Source organism: Colossoma macropomum, unplaced genomic scaffold (genome assembly GCF_904425465.1).
Source record: "Colossoma macropomum unplaced genomic scaffold, Colossoma_macropomum, whole genome shotgun sequence".
Lineage (NCBI taxonomy): Eukaryota > Metazoa > Chordata > Actinopteri > Characiformes > Serrasalmidae > Colossoma > Colossoma macropomum.
The window spans coordinates 25,070,784-25,083,680 of NW_023494795.1; the positions used below are offsets into that span (position 1 = coordinate 25,070,784).

A 12,897-nucleotide genomic window follows, 5' to 3' on the forward strand; every position below is an offset into this window, starting at 1 on the left:
TGATTGTTTAAAATGTGCGTCAAATTAGAAAGCACTTAAATTTTAAGTTAGAAAAACACTATTTAATATTAATACACTAATACATGATGTGTACAGTTAGTCCAGGGAGTATTTCACAAAGCAAGATTTTTAGGTTTAGCCAGATAACTTAAGCCCAAAATCAAGCCTTTCGAACAGGATAAAAGCTGAGGGACATGCCTATTACACAGTCCTCAATTTTGGGTTTAAATTATCTGGCTAGATGAGAATTCCTGCTTTCTGAAATATCCCAAGGATTTGGAGAAATATTGGTGTATGGTATTATTATAGCACATCCGAGCACATCTGTACATCCAGCAGGTGGTGCTGTAACTCTATTTTAAATGCCATACAGAATGTTTTTTTTTTTAACCTGCTGAAACATGATATTCAAGCCTCCTTGCAGACCAACTAATTAAGCAAATTTCTGCTGCAAACTTTTCTGCTGAAAAGTTGCCATCTACTTCTTAAATAGTGTGCAAGGTTTTACTGCTGTGAGACTTTGCCACTGTATTTCTTATACAGTCTTACAATAATTTGTTATGAAATCTCTGGCTCTCTCTCACAGAAGTTTATTGGTATCATGGATTTCATGGACACTGGTTTGTGAATTACACTGAAATAGATGTTTTTTGTTTTACAAAAGCTATACAAAGAGAGTTAAATGAAAAGTTCATCTCTAAAGCATAGTCCTCACATCCTGCAGTCTAAAATTGCACTTATGGAGGTCAAAATTCCAGTAGCTTCCATGTGTGCAGTATTAATATAAAAAAAATCTAGTGATCCATTTTGTTCTTCCATTAAAGACCATATGCCCCAAACAAGTACACTTCAATCTAAACAGAAAAGAACACAGCTGTTAGGACTCTTAACTGGTCTCTATATCATTGCCCATCATGTTAATTTATCATGTTCATGTATGCTCTGAATGTATTTAAATGCAACTACAGCAGAGACAAAGATTCAATTAGACATAATCTTTTTGTTGTTTTATACAACAGTCTACAATCTACCTTTTGCTGTAAGTCACTGAAGCACTACAAAGTGTGTGGTCACCACCTAACCTTGTCCTTTTGGTGCTGTCCAATCTTGGTAGTCACTGTTATATGGGTAGTAATAAAGATCACGTTGGACAGCCATTAGAAGGCCAGGCAGTCCTCTGCGGCCTCCCAGCTGAGAGGAGAAAACCACATTGGGGATGGAGTCTTTCCCTGCAGGGTGTGGAGAGGGGATGGTCCTGATGAGATGTCCATCTCTAAGGCTCCACAGACGGGTATAGCAATCCTGGCCCACTGCAAACACAAGAGGACATTCAAGTTATAAAATAAATTCTAATATGAGTAGTCAGTAAAAGCATAAAATTACATTGTCACACATTAATTGCTAAAATAAAAATGAACTTACAATACACACCTGGGCAAACAAATGGGCCAAGAGCAAAATGGCACATTAAGCTTTTAATGGTCTTAGCAACACATCATTAAACAAACAAAGTAATATGATAGCTTTTCCCTTCGATTTCTTAAAATGTTGATGTTTTGTGTGTAAATTTGCAATGTTTTACAGAAAGAAGAGTCAGTATTACAACAAAACTAAACTTGGGTTTCGAGGAAAATAACTTACCTAACAAACAAAAAAAACAGAGACACAACTATTAGCCTAACTAAAGCAAACCAAGACAAAACAAAAGCATACAAAAAGAACCCTTTCTCTTCAATCAGAGAGGTTATATACTACTGCTACTGTGTGAATACTTACTAGTTCCTCACCAGTCACATTTATGTACTTAGCATATTTTTACATAATTCTTAATCGTAACAAAATAAGCAAATCAAACAAAATTGTAAAGTTTGAGATTTAATGACATTCTTTTTCTAAAGAACCATAATCAAATCAAAATGAGCTCAAAGTAAGATCACCTCTTGTAATCAGGAATGTTGGGAAACTTTTATGAAGACATGCATCAAATGACTGTATATTATTAAAAACAGCAATTCAGGTTTTCCTAAAAAGTAGAATACAGAAAAACAAAAAAGGATGGGAAAAATCCCTTCACCTGCTAGCAGCAGTCCTTCTTGCTCACTCAGGTGAAGGGGCAAATAGGCATACTCATTGTGATGACCTTCATACTGCTTTACTGATCGCTTAACACGAACGTCCCACAGCTTAATCTGATGAGATAAAACCAGAAAGCACACAGATGTTACCATGAATTAATATTATTTGGTTCACTAGCTATGTGTCCAGCATCAGTGGCAAAAGGAGCTTCTTAGGGACTGACCTTTCCCAGCATGTCAGCAGCAAGGAGGTAGTTTTCATCCTGAAGGAGTCGGACAGAGGTGACAGCGGAGTCCTGATAGAAGCGGCAGGTTTTCCAGCTGTGGTCCCGTCCCCGGCCTCGCTGCCTCAGGTCAATGCTGAAGATTTCCCCTGAACGGCAGCCGTTAAACAGCACTGGAGCCTTACACAAACAGCACAATGATTATTAATGATTATTAATATAGTACTACTTACATGCAAACCCATGCTTTGAATGCTTAAGGAGAAGGCCCAAGTTTAGGCTTAGACAATATGGAACCAGCAAAATGCTGAATGCTGCACTGTGGTGTTCAGAGAAATTGAGCAGTACTGGAAAGGGATGCATTGTTACCAATACTGGTAATGGGTATCGGGCTGATACCATGTTCATTTACTCATACTCCTACTCACAAAACACACCAAGCTGATACCATGTGATGTAAGTCTAACGTACACTGCCGCACCAATAAACAAATAACTCTAGTTGGCAGTGAACGAGAGTGCTGTCACACAGAGAAATGTTACTGACAGCGGGGAGGTCATTAAGTCACTGGTCGCTTCAAACATTCCTCCAGGTATACATTGTGTGATTTTAGTCCATTTTAAACACTCACGATCACAACCACTTCCCTAATAAGGGAGGAGACATGTAGGCTAACAAAATGGAGGCAAAAAAAGTCAACATTTGCTACCAAAGTCTATATATGCCAACATTACTCTGACAACAGAATTGTGAAATGCAAACGTTAATACAGTGATTTTTTTTTTATTCTCTTTGTAAAATAGGCTGTGGAGAAACTGTACTGAGCTACCATGTATACAGCAGAGCTGCTGTAGCTCAGTTTCTCAGCATGTCTGCTCAGTACTTAGCGTGTTACTTTGAATGAAACAGAGGCGTTTCACGTACCATGATAATTCATTATGGTACTAGGCTCTGCATCAGCAAGTATTAAAAATATGTACTTGGTTTGAAAAACTATGTCAAAGCATCCCGACTGCTGGAAGTCACTTAGCGCTAACACACATGGATACAGAATGTTGGCGTCAGTTTGCGTCAGTTTGCGCCTTCATAAAAAAAAACAATGGTTTTGGATGCTGCATAGTGCAACATGGCAGCCTTGAGGCTGGTCCTACTCACTCTCAGTGCAAACTGTTGGGTCAAAACATCACTGCCAGTGCTGTACGTCTGTCTTCGTCCAGTCACTGCATCAGTCACAATGACATGTCGCGAAAGACCTGGATATGCAGGATTAGATTTCTGCTCAGCACATCAACACAAAAGTGAAAGCACACAATTACCAACAAACAAAGAAAAACTCACCTGTGCTGAAGGTTTTATCAGCCTGTGGATTCAAGCACCAGGCACAAGACCAGGCTGTAGAGATCTTAAAACTGCAAAGCATACCAGGCTGGTCTAATTACAGAAGAGAGGATGCGGCTGTAGTTAAATCTGATATATGAACAAATGACTTGCTTTATTTTATATAGTAGTTCAAAGAGTATTACAGTGTAGTAAAGTGTGGAGCGTAGTGGAAGCAACTGAGTTGTCTCACCAGGATTGGAGTTACTGAACAGAGAAGCAGGCAGTAAACTGACACAGCCTGGAGTCTGAGATATACCCACCAAACACAAGCTGAAGGGGGCTCATCAGGAAAATAAAGATTCCTTTCATGGGTTATGTTCTCTACTAATACAACACAAAGCAGAGAAATGAATGAGAATTATCATTCAGAAGGATACAGAACATGGGAGTCTGAATGAGTCACAGATGCCCAGCACACAGAGGTCATCTGAAACAAATGAAAATAAATACTGTAATTAAATGATTTCATAATCTCATGAAAAACAGCTGCTTTTTCAGTTGGGTGTCTAATACATATTCTGTTTATAGTGCATCCAGATCACTTTGGTCAGCTGAAGTAGACCTACACCAAATCCCTAGGATTACAAATCATTTGGTTGATGACTTAAGGGTTCAAAATTCAGAATTCAGTTCAGTAGAGTAGTGTTTCTATTCACTACAGGATTGTCTGAAAATCTGCCTTAATGTGTTAAAGAGTCCATCTTCAGTCTATTATAGCATTCAGCATTACAAAAGTACATGCGCAACAATGCGCGAGTCCTAAGCCAATTTGGTAGCGCCGTTATTTCAGTTTAACTGTTATGTTTTATCTGTTGTTGTTATTATTATCATTAAATCCATGATCTTACCTTGCGGTTAGTGAAGTACAGATTATCACACATCTCTACAGACAGAGAGCCCTTCCTGCAGCCGCGGAAGTTCATGATGCCGTACTTGCAGCCTCCATGTGACACATCATTCACTGTGAACACCTGCTCACAAGCTGAATCAGCCTAGGGAGAAATATTAGGCAGAGGAGGTAGCAAAGGCTTGTTTTGACTGTACTTACAAAACCAGTTGACTTATAATAGAAGCCATTAGGCAACTGCTAAACTCTATGAATAAATGTTTGCACATTGAGACTATATCATGTAAATTCAAACTTTAAACACACTAACAATATAGATCTTGGGACAAGAGAATTTTAAATACAAAAAAAGCCCACATACATAAAGCTCTTTCAGATTATTCATTTATTCTTAAAATAAAAGCCATTATTATTATTATTATTATTATTATTATTTTTATTACGACTACTTATACTACATAATAAAGCAGAAATTATCTATGTAAGAATCCATAAACTTGTGCTTTCCATTTGCAACAAACTCTTTTGTAGTCTTTTTTTAATAATAACTCGATTTTTACTATTTAACTTGACGCACAACCGGAATAGACCGTTTTTCTGCAGCAAGGGGAGGTCTGGATCTAAAAGTGAATGAAGGTAAAGAGATATAGATTATCTCCTGTAATCACATTTACATCTTTTTAATATAGAATATTTGGCTTAATCATATATTTCTAGGAATACAGTTAGGAACACAGGAATACATAGGAATACAGTTCTTTTGCTTTTGTGTCTCTGTGAGACTTGTGGTATGTTCTTCAAGAAGGACTCTGTGACATTTGAAAGGACTTGTTTAAGCCCATCTCCAACCTATCCTACCAGACATGGCAGCAGCCTGTGGTACCGTAATTGAAACTAAGTATCTCCTTCATTGTATAACTGGGTGAAAGGTGACCGTTCTGGAACCGTCAAGGCCTTCGGCCTGACTGAGAGCGACTCTTGCTGATGTCATTAAGATGCGCAAAGGACACTATCTTTGTTGACTGAATCTCACCAAAAATGTTTCTGAGCCCATCCAAGTCTGCATTATAATAATAGTTTTGCTCTGTACTTATGAATCAGCAATTATATATGTAGCCTGTCTTATTTACATATAATTTGCATTAGGGTTTAACTGCCTTGTCCAAGCCTGTGTTAGATGAGGAAGACACTTGCAGGTGCACCCACCCCCACCTCTCTGTCTGTCTCTGTGTTACGTTTACTTTTTATGCTCCTGTAATTCTGAAATTTTTATAGATCTTTTTTATACATTTCTAAATTTTTAACTTAGTCATGCTGTGGTAAATTACTCAACAAAGGTAATATTAAGTGTGGACGGAATGGCTGAACGTCAGCTTGCCCAACCAGGCAAGTGAATTGTAACACTGCTGTCCCAAGTCAGTTTTTTACTTGCCCTGGAAAATTCATTCAAGTTCTTCTAAAAGACAGAGCTTCAATTAATTCTGTCTTTCAAAAGCAAAAAGCATTCTGTCCGAGTGAAAGCAGCAACTGCTAGATGCCTTATACTATGTTTCCTTTTTATGTACTGGGAAAAAGTATGAAACGATAGTCTTTGGTAATAGAACATTATAGTGCAAGAGAATTAGGTTGAAAAATGCTGAATGATTCCTTTAGGAAAGGGATGACACAGAGAACACAGACATAACTTCTACATTCATCTGTCGTAAGAGAGGACAGTTCTGGCTGAGCTGCAACATAAACACATTTTCAGTGAGGTCTGTTAGGCTTTAGTTTGTCCACTGAGGCAGAGACAGCAGCTCACCACAATGAGGCGGAAGTTGTCTGTGTTCGGGCTGTTGGAGTCAGAGCTCTGCACCTCCAGTTTGTGGCGTTTCATCTCACTGACCTTCACCTCATGGACCAACCTGATAAAAAGAACAGTCCATGCTCAGTCCTTCAATACACCACATCCTGGCCGTCATATCAGCATCTCATAACTCCATTTTTGTTTCAGATTAATTTTTTTACACCATTTGAAAATGCCAGATGCCCTTTACAGTTTGAAAAAATTAACTCTAGGTATGTTTTTATCTTAGTTATTCAGAGTCATGACATTTTGTTACAACAGCATCCATATCCTAATAATCGCTGATTTACCTTTTTCAGTTAATATGGAGGGAAAAACTATGCATGGTGTATACAAGCTTCCTCTGATACTTTACCTACAATAGGAGCTTGAGGGCAACGTGCCCAGATGTCTCCTCTGCAACAGCAATGCAGAGTTAAGTCCAGGCCGTGGAGCTTTCTGTGTTTTAGGGTTACAAGGTTCAATTAGTGAAGAACCATATAATCTACACATAACTAATGGTACTTTCCATTACTCTTGTTTCTATTGAAAGTTTGGAACACTATGCATGAACACTAGTAAACACTCTAGTGCTTAAATGCACCTCAGTAACTAAAACCTGACCTTGTTCGGGTGCTCATCCTCCACAAGCAGCTTTGCCCTCTTTTTCTCTTGCTCGTTCGTCTCCAGCATTTCTCTTGTTAACGGATTGCAGTTGTTGTGTCCAGGCAAAAGCCGGAAGTAGCGGTTCTTCTCTGGATCGAAGTAGAAGCCTGGCAATTCTGTGAAAGATATAGTTCAGCACAACAATCTGAGGACTGAAATATTTTGAAGGAATGTACCATCATTTTTCAAGGTAATTTCTATCTGTCACATATGTAACATACAGCCACATACAAAAGTTTATGCACCCCTGGCCAAATCATATGTTTTTGTTGATCTAAGAGAAAATACATTACAATATTCTTGACAGAGAACACATTTCTACAAATTTAATGGACAATTACTGATTATTTGTCACATTTAACATATTGAGAAAAAGAAAACACATAAAATGAAGCCTGTGCAAAAGTTATGGCACATTTTATATTTTGTTTTATTTCTCCCCAATATGTTAAACTCAGCAAACAAATAGAAATTGTGCACTACAATTTGCAGAAAAATACTTTACATACTATTTACATTTGTTCCCCTGTAGAGGATTTGTTAACTTATTTTCACTAAGACATTCAACAAACCATGGAATTTGATTGGGTTTTCGAACTTTTGCATACGACTATATGATTGAATATTTAGAATGTATTTAGAAGATAACAGGGGTCTTTCTCACAACGCATGTTTAACAAAGTGAGAGTTCTTGACTAAGTTTCAGCAAAACTTAACAAATGCAATAGTGGTTAATTTATTTCATGATGTCAGTTGACTTTTTTTGTTTTCCCACGTTAAGATGTTCAATCCCTGTGCACGTACACATGAAAGCATGATGTTTATCATATATAGCTAACTGTATGAAACACAGGGAGGAGACCAGGAGCTGTTTTTCATGAACATAAAATTCTATCAAGTAAATATGCAGAAGGTAAAGCAATCGTATGCAACCACCCTTTGGCTTCTGTTGTGAGTGTGTTTCAAACCAAGTTTTTCCTTTACAAAGTACACGGAAATGTGTAGAAAAGATTGTCCATTGTAAGGAACGACAGATGAAGCAGATGGATATTAGATTGAAAAATATTGTGAGTGTTCCACTGGTGGTTCCCAGTGATGAGAGCTAACCTGGAGCAGCTGTAGTGGCTCTTGATGAGGAAGCTGTGTCTTGGTCTGAGCTGCTTTCTGCTGCTCTGGAAGAGGGCCCTGCTGTTGCATGGTCCCAGCTGCTCAACAACAAAATTTCCATTTTTGAAAATAACTCCATATAGCAACAAAAAGGGTTCTGGTATTGTTAAGATGTCAAGCCGGAACATATAGAAGAACCTCTTCAGGTACTAAATATAAACATTTTCAAGAAGATTCTATGGAGAACAATATACAACATTTTCCATCAATCTGAAGAAACATTTTACCATGCAAAGAGCAATTTAAGCATGAAATGGTTCTATACAGCACGCAAGTTTCTAAACAGAGACCCTGCCTTTACTAAAGAACCCATAAAGAACCATCCTTTTTAAGTGTGTAGTGTAGAGATTTCCCAGAACAGCAGAGGTTGTTACTGTAGTAAAGAAGAGACAAACTCCCTATTAATAACCTTGATTTCAGAAGAAACGCTGGGTGAGCAGATGTCCACAAACTTTTGGACATGTAATGTTGTACAGTCATGAATTAAACAGGTTAACACTTCCTTGGGACAACAAGGACTGCTAATTCAGTCTGGTTGTAGTCGGTTTGTGATTTACCCATACTCGGGACTTCTGTCAGTGGAATGATCTCTCCTTCTCCAGTCTGCCCGATGATGATGAAAGAAGCGTTTGCCCCTCCCTCGCCAATTTCTCTTCATTTCTCTTGTTGTTGAGGCACTGAAGTAAAAAAACAGTTACAGCCACCCACTTCAAGCCAACGGTGCATGAGGGAGAGTAGCTAAGGCACGTCTGAGCGTTAGCTTAGCTAGCTAGCTAGCTAAAGGTTACAACGCGAACGTACACGTGGCAAACCACGTTATCTGGACATGCTTTTGCTCTTGGTTCGACAAATTTCATATACCTGAACTCTCCCTTCGACTCTTTAACTCTCTATTTATTCTATTTGACTCAGAACGCCTTCTTCTTCCGCACTAACACAGGAATCATCCTGTCTCGATTGACAACGTTGTTTCCTCGTGTGGCTTGGCGAAAGTCCCGCCCCCTACGCGCTCCATTGGTGCGTTTAGCAGAAATATGTATCACTCCGGCACGGGATTGGACATTTCTGATGGCAATCATAGTGAAAGACGGTACGAGCGGGACAACAACACGCACAGTGTTTATGTTATAGATTCGTGTGGCAGAGAGGAAAGACAAGTTATTTTGGAATAAATCGACGAAAGCTTTGTAGACAGGAGGGGCGGTTCACATTTAGCACGCAAAAAATAGGAGACATTAAACATACCCACAGGTTTTGGCTTTATCTTAGCACTACTACAATTCTGTGAAATGTTGAGGCGATTTTCATGTGAACAAAATACGTCTGTTTATCTCTGTTCAATGAGATGGGTACTAAATGGATAAAATAACAGCAGCAAAATAACTAAAATAAAACAAAGTGAAATACAATAAATGAATAAACATAAATAAATAAACAAATAAATAATAAAAAGAAATACATTTGAAAATCAAATCATTATGATAACCAGACATTAAGACAGTAAAATATATTGCACAGTTCCATATATTTGAGGAAAGTATTGGTCTTCTTCTCATTTGTCATTGTAAGGGAATATGTATAGATTTCTATATGTTTTGTGTTATGGATTTGACAGCTATTTTAAGCCACGCCCATGTTTAAATCCTGGTGTTGTATTGGACAAACTGCTGGACACTGAGGTCCGTATTGGTTGTTTTTTTTTCATAAGGGTCCCAAAGAAGTCTGAGATTTTGAATATTGGGTTACAGTGTGGCAAAATGGCGACTGTCATTCAGAATCCACTAAAAGCGTAAGTAATAAAAGGAAAATGAATGCTATAAATTCGGAAATGTGTGTGTGTTGGGTGGTGGAGGGTCACAAAGCAGCTCTCGGAGGAGCGGTTGAATGCGGAGACTGTGCGTGTTCGGTTTGGGATTCTGCAGCCTGCATGCATATATATGTGTACTTGTGCTGTGTTAGTTCAGTCTTTGTGTTTGTGGAGTTGCTTGCAGGGTCCATAGCTCTGTGCTGGGTGATGATATTCGGGTCTGTTAGACATGTTTGCCCTCGGTCCGCGCTCTAACTTACGAGGCTGAAGTCAGTTTCTTATTTGCCAGCTTCTTGTTCGAATTTTCCCGTTCCACCTTAAATGGTGCGGCAGTTCCATTCTGCCGCCTGAGGTGCGAGAATGGAACTGCTGCACCATTTAAGGTGGAACGGAAAAATTCGAACAAGAAGTTCAGCTTACCTGGATACTGATTCTGCAGGTTGTGTATGCTACGTGCAGTAGTTCTGTATTTGTGCTATTCGTGATTTAACAGTGGTCCTGTTCAGTGCCGTGTGAATAAGCAGAGATGGGAAGTGTGCTCAGGTTTGATAGGATCCTGCTCCGCTCATGCTTTTGTTAAGCGCTTCGTTTTTCGCCTCAGCGCCAAGATGAACACGTTTAAAACACGGCTAGAAACTTCCAGACGGCTATGTTGTCCTGGTTGAAGCTCCACAGTATTATTGGAAAGAAAATAACTGTATTAGTAGAATTTTGTGCATTTGAGGAATGCAAAAATATCCAGTAGAATCTAGTAAGACCCCAGAAAGTTCCACATAGCATAATAGATAGCACGTTCTTAAAGGGAAATCCACTGAATTGTCAAAATTTCTGCATAATACAGTGGTTGAGATATAAACAGTCATTCAGAGTGATTTGATGTGAAATGGTTTACTTGTAGAGAAACTTACTGACTCAGATTTCTTTACAGCGGTGGTGATAGGAACCAGGGGTCCCGAAGTCCACAGTATAGAGCCAGTCTATTTACTATCCAAAAACCACCAGTGAACCTACACTAGTCTTCTGAGTTTATATATGTACTGTAGATGATGGTAAAATAATGGTTGATCTGAAAAAATAAGTTTTCTTTAGGGACAATTTTGCCTTATAATACCCTTCTTGTATCCTTCCACCATGAACTGATTAAAATACATTTTAGACCAAAAATTAAGCTTCCATAAAACAATATGTCAGACATTAGTAAGCATACTAAGTATTCAGTGTAACTCTATGACTTTCTGTGAGGGAGCTTTTAGAAGCTTTAAACTCTTCAGACGTCCGGTTCCTATCACCACCACTGTGAACAACCCAGACTTGGTTTCTCTAGAATTAAGCATTTCAGCCAAACCGCTCGGCATTATTTTGTTGATGCCTTAACCATTTAATTATGCAGTAATTTGGAAAAATTGGTGGAGTTCCCCTTAAGCGTGTTTCCACACTGAACACCTCACTTTGCTGAATGAATGCAAACAGTGCAAGGCTGTAAACAAGACTGTTGGAGAGGTAATGTAGTTAATCACTGAACTACATACTATTTAATTAAAATGAATTCAAATGTACCTGTGGGTTAAATTATGTCAAATAAAGTATGCTAAATAATGGCTAAATAATATAAATGAAATGTAAAGTGAATTATTGCAGATGGAGTTGTTTGTTAATGTTTGTGTGATGTCTGCACAATAAAATAAAATATGTGATTATATTAGGATGTATACTGACAATGTTTACATTAAAACACGTTGGTGAAAATGTATTGGAACACTGTTAAAGATTTTGATCAAAATTATTTAGTCTCTGATTAATCAAAATACACACAGATCACTAATCACAGCACACAGTGAAGTTTTTAAAATTTGACTAAATGATTACTTTCATATCCTGCTTTTCTGCAAAAACTCTACAAAAAAATCTAACACTGAACTGTGACCAATATTGCAGTAAAGATGAACCAACAATATATCACACGGCCCTTTATTGCGGTGCTTGCTTGAAATAAGAGTTTAATATAGTGTGTACATATTGCTCAAGTTTCAAAACATACCGTTCACTACTCAGTCCATACAGTACATCGATTAAAACTAAACTATAAAAGCAGCTGAATTTGAAAACACTGTTTTAGTGATGTCACAAAAACCAATTACATATATCCACCTATTCAGATTAAAACTGCTTAGCTCCACCCATTTCCGTTGAAGTTGTAAGGAGAGTTTCAGCCCAGACTGCTCTTTTAATGAGGCACAATTTAGGACAGCCAATCAGAAGAGAGTTAATTTACATATATTGTTTTTTTAAGGTACATTAAAAAAACAGCCCATTTAAAAGTTTAGAATCAGTCGCCATTTAATAATAATATACACAATGTTGACTGAAACACTGTAAGATAGACACCGAAACATTTATTCACAATTTAATGTACTTTGGGAACAACAAGAAGTTATGACCTAACAATAGCAAATATTATTAAATAAAAAACTGTGACGACGTATTTTAAGTAATTCATTTTCATTAAATTACTATGAACAGCTATTTGATCAGCAAGATTTGGTCACAGCTTTTCAAATATGAGGCTTTTTGGGTATTAATTTTATTATAAGTCTATTTTCTATGTAGTAGAGCTTTCTCAGTTATTATGGAATCATCTACAGCTCCATTCATCCAAAATGTCTTAACTTTAACAGCTTCTACAACCTGTTTGAAATTTATAAAAGAGTAGTTAAAATTAGTATTAGTAAAATTGGTTTTATATTGTTGAAAACAGTGACTCCAAACATTTGAATGGTCATGTAAGTTACCTAAAACCACAAAGGTGTGCTGATGTACTGTATTCAATTATGTAAAATCAACAGATTACCATTTTCAGTGTACTACTGAAAGGAATCATATCACATCGTATCAGAATAATATCTGAA

General features: G+C 37.6%; 2 protein-coding genes across 4 annotated transcripts in view; one reads left to right on the plus strand and one right to left on the minus strand.

Annotated features, from left to right (window-relative positions):
- Positions 1-573: 573 nt before the first annotated feature.
- Positions 574-9,181, minus strand: wdr21 (WD repeat domain 21). The gene is made up of 13 exons (XM_036581978.1): positions 8,742-9,181; positions 8,125-8,222; positions 6,976-7,133; positions 6,728-6,810; positions 6,328-6,430; positions 4,528-4,671; positions 4,057-4,106; positions 3,870-3,949; positions 3,638-3,730; positions 3,455-3,552; positions 2,300-2,479; positions 2,075-2,189; positions 574-1,310 (listed from the first exon to the last, which is right to left on the minus strand). The coding sequence occupies exons 1-13, from the start codon at positions 8,840-8,842 to the stop codon at positions 1,078-1,080; spliced, it is 1,536 nt and encodes a 511-aa protein (XP_036437871.1). The 5' UTR covers positions 8,843-9,181; the 3' UTR covers positions 574-1,077.
- A 658-nt stretch (positions 9,182-9,839) lies between these two features.
- dpf3 (D4, zinc and double PHD fingers, family 3) overlaps positions 9,840-12,897 on the plus strand; it is a 47,076-nt gene continuing 44,018 nt past the window's right edge. For all 3 annotated transcript variants that reach the window (XR_005007812.1, XM_036581980.1, XM_036581981.1), the window contains exon 1: positions 9,840-9,973. Coding sequence is in view for 2 of the 3 variants with exons in the window: in XM_036581980.1 (XP_036437873.1) it covers positions 9,942-9,973 (32 nt within the window). In the remaining variant the exon portion in view is untranslated. The remainder of the gene's footprint in view (positions 9,974-12,897) is intronic.